Source organism: Panulirus ornatus, chromosome 42 (assembly GCF_036320965.1).
Source record: "Panulirus ornatus isolate Po-2019 chromosome 42, ASM3632096v1, whole genome shotgun sequence".
In the NCBI taxonomy this organism is placed as follows: Eukaryota; Metazoa; Arthropoda; class Malacostraca; order Decapoda; family Palinuridae; genus Panulirus; species Panulirus ornatus.
Window position 1 is genome coordinate 21050633 of NC_092265.1, and position 10000 is coordinate 21060632.

At 42.0% G+C, this 10000-nt stretch overlaps 1 protein-coding gene across 4 annotated transcripts in view; it reads left to right on the top strand.

Moving 5' to 3' along the window:
* The window catches only part of LOC139761960 (lachesin-like), a 313136-nt gene that overhangs the window by 278436 nt on the left and 24700 nt on the right, over positions 1-10000 (top strand). For all 4 annotated transcript variants that reach the window (XM_071686683.1, XM_071686682.1, XM_071686685.1 and 1 more), the window contains exon 6: positions 1898-2032. In XM_071686683.1, the coding sequence (XP_071542784.1) occupies positions 1898-2032 (135 nt within the window). The remainder of the gene's footprint in view (positions 1-1897; positions 2033-10000) is intronic.

Genomic DNA, 10000 nt, shown 5'->3' on the forward strand with positions numbered 1-10000 from the left:
GAAAATATGAATATATGTTTTTGATGATAAGTTCAGGGGTTTGTCTACACTGGTGAGTTTACAGAATATCTGGTAAGTTCAGGGGTTACTGTACACTGGTGAGTCTACAGAATATCTGGTAAGTTCAGGGGTTACTGTACAATGGTGAGTCTACAGCATATCTGGTAAGTTCAAGGGTTACAGTACACTGGTGAGTCTACAGAATATCTGGTAAGTTAAGGGGTTACTGTACACTGGTGGTGGGTCTTGTGAATATCACGTAAGTTGGTGGTGAATATTTTTTCCGTAGCATTGGAAATTCGTATTTTTCTCATCTTTACGAATAGTAATTAGATCTTTAATGAGCAGTAATTATTGCCTTGAGGACCTGAAGGGCTTGCTTATAATCCAGAACTTCAGCAATTGAACTTTGATTAATTATGAGGAGCAAAATAAATAGAAATCTTTTTTTACAACCATCATATGTATTCAAAGTATGGAGTGCAGTATGAAAACTGCCCAAAAAGAATGTTTTAATTCTTCTGATTGATATATATATATATATATATATATATATATATATATATATATATATATATATATATATATATATATATATATATATATATATATATATATATATATATATATATATATATATATATATATATATATAAAGTCCTTCGTTGTAACATTATTCATTGTCAATTGATTAAGTGGAAAGCCTTGCCCTTCACACCCTCTCTCTCTCTCTCTCTCTCTCTCTCTCTCTCTCTCTCTCTCTCTCTCTCTCTCTCTCTCTCTCTCTCTCTCTCTCTCTCTCTCTCTCTCTCTCTCTCTCTCTCTCTCTCTCTCTCCCATGCGCTGCGCATGTCCTCCCTCACATCCAGCATTCCCCCCCCCCCCCCGTTATCTTACCCCGTGTCACGCAGCGTCACTTATCATGGTTCGTTACTGTGGATGATCCCAAGTCATAAATGCTTTATGTTCATTATCATTATCTGTCAGAATACTTGAGTCTCTCCTGATGAGTTCCCTGTGTGTGATTTTGTACGTGTGTGTGTGTGTGTGTGTGTGTGTGTGTGTGTGTAAATGGCTGTGAAGAAGATAAAGAGCGAAGAGAGAGAGAGAGAGAGAGAGAGAGAGAGAGAGAGAGAGAGAGAGAGAGAGAGAGAGAGAGAGAGAGAGAGAGAGAGAGAGAGAGAGAGAGAAAGAGAGAGAGTGAATACCTTTAATCATTATAAATAGCAGGCGTGATATGCTAATTCCAGTTCATTAACCTTGTTAATGACCCTTGAAATAATCAGGCCACCTAATTACATCCGGTAATTTACTGGCTGCCTGGCAGTCCCAGATACCATTTTCTTTTGAGACACAACGTATTCATCATCCGTTGTGGTTATCATACGTCCAACACCTGCAGTATGTCCCTCTCTCTCTCTCTCTCTCTCTCTCTCTCTCTCTCTCTCTCTCTCTCTCTCTCTCTCTCTCTCTCTCTCTGGTAGATCTCAAATTTGTCTTTATTCCCCCCCTCTCTCTCTCTCTCTCTCTCTCTCTCTCTCTCTCTCTCTCTCTCTCTCTCTGGCAGATCTCAAACATCTCTTCATGTCTCTCTCTCTCTCTCTTTCTCTGGCAGATCTCATATTTCTGTTCATGTCTCTCTCTCTCTCTCTTTCTCTAGCAGATCTCAAACATCTCTTCATGTCTCTCTCTCTCTCTCTCTTTCTCTAGCAGATCTCAAACATCTCTTCATGTCTCTCTCTCTCTGGCAGATCTTAAACTTCTCTTCATGTCTCTCTCTCTCTCTCTCTCTCTCTCTCTCTCTCTCTCTCTCTCTCTCTCTCTCTCTCTCTCTCTCTCTCTGGCAGATCTCATATTCCACTTCATGTCTCTCTCTCTCTCTCTCTTTCTCTGGCAGATCTCAACAGGCACCGGGATCGTGAGCCAGTTCGTCAACTTAAACGTGATAGTGCCTGAGGCTTTCATCTTGGGAAACAGCGAGTACCATGTAGAGACCGGGTCGCCCATCAACCTCTTCTGTATCATCGAACAGGTCAGTTGGGGTTTGTAGACAGGGTGGGTCATGAACCCCTCTCTCGCTCTACACCAGACGAGGGAGGGACTGTACAGGGTGGGTCATGAACCCCTCTCTCGCTCTACACCAGGCGAGGGATGGAGGGAGGGAAGGACTGTACAGGGTGGGTCATAAACCCCTCTCTCGCTCTACACCAGGCGAGGGATGGAGGGAGGGAGGGACTGTACAGGGTGGGTCATAAACCCCTCTCTCGCTCTTCACCAGGCGAGGGAGGGACTGTACAGGGTGGGTCATGAACCCCTCTCTCGTTCTACACCAGGCGAGGGAGGGACTGTACAGGGTGGGTCATAAACCCCTCTCTCGCTCTACACCAGACGAGGGAGGGACTGTACAGGGTGGGTCATAAACCCCTCTCTCGCTCTACACCAGGCGAGGGATGGAGGGAGGGAGGGACTGTACAGGGTGGGTCATAAACCCCTCTCTCGCTCTACACCAGGCGAGGGATGGAGGGAGGGAAGGACTGTACAGGGTGGGTCATAAACCCCTCTCTCGCTCTACACCAGACGAGGGAGGGACTGTACAGGGTGGGTCATGAACCCCTCTCTCGCTCTACACCAGGCGAGGGATGGAGGGAGGGAAGGACTGTACAGGGTGGGTCATAAACCCCTCTCTCACTCTACACCAGGCGAGGGAGGGACTGTACAGGGTGGGTCATGAACCCCTCTCTCGCTCTACACCAGGCGAGGGATGGAGGGAGGGAGGGACTGTACAGGGTGGGTCATAAACCCCTCTCTCGCTCTACACCAGGAGAGGGAGGGACTGTACAGGGTGGGTCATAAACCCATTCACTTTACGCCAGGCGAGGGAGGAAGGGAGGGAGGGACTGGGTCACCTCCCTGTCTTATTTGCATCAGGGGAATAGACCATGTTACTAGGGAAAGACCACTAGAGTTTCTGTTAAGAGAAGGGGGACCCTGTCAACTCGGACAGACCCCCCCATTGAAAGGCAATGGTTCACGTCCCTGCCATGTCTGTATCAAGGGAATAGACCATGTTACTAGGGAAAGACCACTTGAGTTTCTGTTAAGAGAATTGGGCCCCCCCTGTCAACTCGGACAGACCCCTCTATAGGAAGGCACTGGTTCACGTCCCTGTCTTATTTGTAAGAGACCATGTTTCTAGGAACAGACCACCTTAGATTCTGTTGAGAGTTGGGGTCCTGTCACCTTGGACAGACCCCCGTACTATCTGTTAGGTATGGAGGTCTGTGTGCCGAGACAGACCCCATTATATGTGTGTGTATGAAAGCCTGTCTGTTGAGAAGGGAATACTCCTGGTTGAACAGACTGTCTCATGTCTGTTTAACACAGACCATTAGGGCGGAGAGCCCGTTTTAGACACTTTAGACACAGGCGTTGAAGATGTGTTAGCCACTACAGCAATAGAAGAATGTTGTTGCAGACAATACAGCTGTAGGAGGTACAGGTTATCTATTGAGAACTGATTGCTGTACTTCACGGTTGCGAGATGGGATAAGCCTTCGTCTTAATGAGGGAAAGAATACATTTCTCTAGTTAGAAAATAATGCGATATACTTCACTGAAGGGAATGGTCCATTCGTCCGAACTAAGACGCATAATCACTCGCTCCAACGAAGGCTGATAGATGTATAGTCTTGCAGGGGAGTCTCACCATTTCCCTGGATAATGAAGGTTTAGTACTATGTTGCCTAAAGCTTATCTACCAAGCCTTTACAGTCGGACAATACATGGTCATGTTATAGCCAAGACGAGCAAAATGGCTTGCCTCGTTCTGGGAGGATGGAAGTCTGTTCCTATGGACGAGTTCTAAGAATTTCAATCTGGAAGCAAATGGCTTACAGGAACTAGGGTATGATATGCATAGAACATGGGAGTTTATCATATATTCTTGGCAGGGAAACATCGGTAATTGCATATCATCAAGGATATGGAAGGCCAAACATCAAAGGAAGAAGGTGGGAGTGAAAGCTGGTGATCGCATGAAGGAGGAAATGGTTTAATCTCGAAAAAAAAAAAATATTACTTAAAACTTTTAAGTAAAACTTTGCCAGGGCTGATAAGAATTGTACTTTGAAGTCTACCGTCATCTCACACAATCTTACGAAGGTTGTATTATGACCTCACCGGCTCAGAGAGACGCAGGAAGGATAATGCCTTACAAAACTGGTTATCTAAAGAGCTTAAACGGATAATATGCCATTCATTTTAATACGTTTCCCTAAGAATTCTAAATAAAACCTGACTTTATACACACTCTACTTATGTGGGATTGATACGAATACAATTTCCTCAGAATTCTAAATAAAACCTAACTTTAAATACACTCTACGTTCGTAGAATTGATAGGAATACATTTTCCTTAGAATTCTAAATAAAACCTAACTTTATATACACTCTACGTAACTTGCAGCTTTCTATTGATCCCACAGGTACAGGAAAATAGAGATAATCTAAGACGCTAATAGTCTAAGACCACAGGTTCTATCCCTCTCCAGGACTTGGCTGACGAGGAAGAGGATTTGACTCCATCAGTACAAGAGGGTCGCAACTCTTTCCCTTGTCCACAGAGAGCGAGAGGAACCCACAAGGAACCTGTGGTGGCTGATTCTCTGATCTTGCCCACGTCTGTGGGACAAGTTGTTCTGTGAGGCGAGCTCGTTTCTTGGCCACAGCGGAATCACAGTTGACGGTGTGGCTAGGAGGAGGAGCAGGAGGTGGAGGAGGAGGAGGGAGAAGGAGAGGAAGGAGGAGGAGTAGAGGAAGGAGGAGGAGGAGGGAGAGGAGAGGAAGGAGGAGGAGTAGAGGAAGGAAGAGGAGGAGACGAAGGAAGAGTAGGAAGAGGAGGCGGAGGAGGAGGAGGTGGAGGAGGAAGAAGAGGAGGAGGAAGAGAAGGAAGAGGAGGAAAAGGAGGCGGAGAAGGAGGTGGAGGAGAAAGAAGAACAGGAGGAAGCGGAGATGGAAGAGAGGGAAGAGGAGGAGGCAGAGAAGGAGGAGAGGGAGGAAGAGGAGTAGGAGGAGGCGGAGAAGGAGGAGAGAGAGGAAGAGGAGGAGGAGGAGGAGGCGGAAGGAGAAGAAGAAGAAGGAGAAGGAGGAGGAGGAGGAGGCAGAGGAGGAGGAGGAGGAAGAGTACTCCCGTCCACGCTGCAGGTGAGAGAGCCAGCTGTGAGTGGGTCAACCATCTCCACCTTATCTACCAGAAGACGAAGAACGAAACTTTGGACACATAAAGAAAAACACCGAAAACATATGATCAATTCCTCTTATCAATGATCAATTCCTCTTATCACTTCGCTCAAGAAGATGTATTTAAATACTTAAAAAGACAAAATAAAATGATGTGAATTTTAGGCAAATAAAAGGAGCTAAGAAAAAGGAGTATATCTTCCCTGTATGAGACATGACCTTGAAGAACATCAGGATATTTACAACCAACCTCAAAACTCAACAGAAAATGACATTAAAAACCCGAAATATTTAAGAAAATACGAAATATTTAAGAATATTCGAAATATTCAAGAAAACCTGAAATATTCAAGAAAATACGAAATATTCAAGAATATTCGAAATATTCAAGAAAACCCGAAATATTCAAGAAAATACGAAATATTCAAGAATATTCGAAATATTCAAGAAAACCTGAAATATTCAAGAAAATACGAAATATTCAAGAATATTCGAAATATTCAAGAAAACCCGAAATATTCAAGAAAATACGAAATATTCAAGAATATTCGAAATATTCAAGAAAACCCGAAATATTCAAGAAAATACGAAATATTCAAGAATATTCCAAATATTCAAGAAAACCTGAAATATTCAAGAAAATACGAAATATCCAAGAAAACCCAAAATATCAAAGAATATTAGTCTACGAATATCAGTGACGTGGCGAACACGAAACATATATATGAAGAAGGCTTCCAAACGCTTGAAAAAGTAACTTTTAAAAACCCGGTCTGAATAAAAAAAAGGAAAAACATGAGAGAGAGATAGAGAAGAAAATGGAAACTAGCAGAAGAGAATGGGATGCAAAGAGAATGAAAAAACGAAATTAATTTCAACCTTAATTAAGTACGTATAATATACTGGAGTCTCTTTAATACGAATTCATACGTATGTCAATTTACTAGGGGGGTTACGGGGGGGGTGTGGGAAATAATGGATTTGAATAAAGGGGATGACTTCTGTAGTTACGTGGTAATTATAATTACTGTCATGTGTGACGTATATGTTTAGTGAGGGGGCAATTTATCATAGACGTTATATATCCGGTAATTCCGGATAACGAAGATAAATCCGGTAGAGACAGAAGAGGATAAGCTGACAGTCAGATGAATTGATTAACGCAGTCAAAATGCTAAACTGACAGTCAGAATGCTAGAGAAACACAGTCCAAATGCTAGACTGGAAATCAGAATGCTAGAGAAACACAGTCCAAATGCTAGACTGGCAATCAAAATGCCAGAGAAACACAGTCTAAATGCTAGACTGGCAATCAAAATGCCAAACAAATACAGTCTAAATGCTAGACTGGAAATCAGAATGCCAGAGAAACACAGTCTAAATGCTAGACTGGCAATCAAAATGCCAGACAAACACAGTCTAAATGCTAGACTGGCAATCAAAATGCCAGACAAACACAGTCCAAATGCTAGACTGGCAATCAAAATGCCAAACAAACACAGTCTAAATGCTAGACTGGAAATCAGAATGCTAGAGAAACACAGTCCAAATGCTAGACTGGCAATCAAAATGCCAGATTGACACAGTTAAAATGCTAGACTGACACTCAGAACACAGTCAAAATCCTTGACTGACAGAGACAAAACGCTAAGATGAGAAACATTCAGAATATAAAACAGCTCAAAACATCTGGTTTAAAAGAAAAGATAAAAAAAAGGTGTTAAAGTTACGAAACCCATCTCTGAATGAGAGAGAGAGAGAGAGAGAGAGAGAGAGAGAGAGAGAGAGAGAGAGAGAGAGAGAGAGAGAGAGAGAGAGAGAACGGCATGACGGACGTGTAGCCACCACAGGGACTGAGAACATTAATAATAATTGCTTGTGTTTTGGAAAGGCAGGTTTTTTCACTTCCTCCAAAAATTGGTACTAAATTTGCCCGGTTTTTTCTTTCCCCCTTTTAATTAACCCTTTTTTTTCCTTTCAATTAAAACCAGGTCTTCATGTGGATATTTTGTCTTTGAATGAAGCCTCTTACCAAAAGTTAAAACGTTATTAAAAAAAAAATACGTAATCTAAAAATACAATGACTCTTTTTTTAATTTTATTTACTAAATGTCACTCTATATTTTACCATCAGATCTAATACACCTTTGTAAAAGATCTAATACCTCTTTGTAAAAGATCTAATACCTCTTTGTAAAAGATCTAATACCTCTTTGTAAAAGATCTAATACCTCTTTGTAAAAGATCTAATACCTCTTTGTAAAAGATCTGATACCTCTTTGTAAAAGATCTAATACCTCTTTGTAAAAGATCTAATACCTCTTTGTAAAAGATCTAATACACCTTTGTAAAAGATCTAATACCTCTTTGTAAAAGATCTAATACCTCTTTGTAAAAGATCTAATACCTCTTTGTAAAAGATCTAATACCTCTTTGTAAAAGATCTAATACCTCTTTGTAAAAGTAGCCACGTGATAGATGTGGACAGACAAAGTAGACAACGGAAACTCCATGTCTGAGGGAAACTCACAGAAGAAAAAAGGAAAAAAAAATCTTCATTACAAACTTCAGTACATGGGAACACGCTGCTTTGATCTATGTGTTTCCACTATGCTGGAGGAAGTCTCAAAGACTGGGTAGCCACGTTCAGTATATATAAATGTTTTATTTTATATCATATATTTTCGCCATTTCCCGCATTAGCGAGGCAGCGTTGGAAATGAGATGTTTGAGGACAATGTGTGGTGTGAGGTGGTTTGATCGAGTAAGTAATGAAAGGGTAAGAGAGATGTGTGGAAATAAAAAGAGCGTGGTTGAGAGAGCAGAAGACGGTGTTTTGAAATGGTTTGGGCCAATGGAGAGAATGAGTGAGGAAAGATTGACCAAGAGGATATATGTGTCAGAGGTGGAGGGAACAAGGAGAAGTGGGAGACCAAATTGGAGGTGGAAGGATGGAGTGAAAAAGATTTTGAGCGATCGGGGCCTGAACATGCAGGAGGGTGAAAGGCGTGCAAGGAATAGAGTGAATTGGAACGATGTGGTATACCGGGGTCGACGTGCTGTCAATGGCTTGAACTAGGGCATGTGAAGCGTCTGGGGTAAATCATGGAAGGTTTTGTGGGGCCTGGATGTGGAAAGGGAGCCGTGGTTTCGGTGCATTATACATGACAGCTAGAGACTGAGTGTGAACGAATGTGGCCTTTCCTAGAGCTACCTCGCGCGTGTGCGGGGGAGGGGGTTGTCATATATATATATATATATATATATATATATATATATATATATATATATATATATATATATATATATATATATATATATATATATATATATATATATATATATATATATATATATATATATATATATATATATATATATATGTGTGTGTGTGTGTGTGTGTGTGTGTGTGTGTGTGTGTGGTTTATGGATATAAATTCTTGTTTACATGGATGTGTATAGGTATGTATACTACTTTGTTAAAGGCTCTTGGCACGTCTTTATTGAGGTCAAGCCTTAACACAAGAAAGGAAAAAAGGAGAAAGGAGTAATGGTAATATTCCATTTTAGAAGGTACAAGGCTTGAGTCTTGAAAGTTTGGCAGTGACAAGAAAAATAAAAAGGATGGTATGGAAAAGGTATGGAAAAGAGCGTGAAGGCAGAAGGAAAAGACGAGAAGGATAGGTGTATTATACATGCTGGGGGATGTGTTGAGAATAGGGTAGTAGCTTAACTTTTAATGGGATAGAAAGTGAATGGGCCCACTTCAACACCGTCCCGGCTGAAGAGTGTAGGAGGAAGGCGTCAAGGGTGAGGCAGTGAATGGCAGAGAGCCAACGAGAGGTATTAATACAAGATTTTTCTCCAGACCCTTTTTCACTGCCATTGTCTTCTTACCCACCCTGATGTACACAATGGGTGTAGCTATACACCCAGTACTACACTGGGGTGAGGGGGCGGGGGACTTAAGTACAATGGTTACAGGAATGTTTTAGGCTGAAGATAAGGAAGAGAAATTTTTTTTTTCTGAATTCGTGATCAATGTATTTTCTTTGTCCTGAAGAATAGCTGAGCCTCAACCTATCATCTCTGTAGAAACTGTTGCAAGGAAGACATTGAGTTGGCGAAGGAAAAGTTGTACCTCTGCAAATACAGTTCTTCTTTTTCTTGTAATAGTCCCATACAATCTAAGATCTTTCCTTAAATATGGGTTATATCGAGTCTTTCTCCTGCTCATTCTTTCCCCCCATTCGTTTCCCACTGTATCTCTTCATTCCCATACGTATCCTTCCATCCCATACTCCTTCCACCAACACACACACTCTCTCTCTAAGCCTTGTGGAAGGGTCTCTCGAAACCCTTGAGCACTTCGCCAGCGCCTCCTGCAGACACAGGAGGGTAGGTAGTCGGGCGGGCGAATTGAACGTTAGTCTTCTGGACGATTGTGTAGAAACCCAATAGTCGCTGAGCATGTTGGAGGTTCCTCTATATTTACTCGTATAATCAAAAGAGGAAATGGAACCAATCCCATGCTGTCATTCAGGCTCGTATTGGCCTTATTCTTTTCTTCTTTTTCAGCATTCGCTTCTGTCGATTTCTTCGTCAGTGTTGGAGACTAAAATGTGAGAGAAAGAATTTGGTATATGACGTTACAGAGGGACTGTGGCGAGCCACGGTCAGGTTTAGTGAGGTCGAGAGAGAGAGAGAGCGAAGCACCAAAAGTTTATGGTCCCCGCGTGACGTGTGGCCAAAGTACACTGTT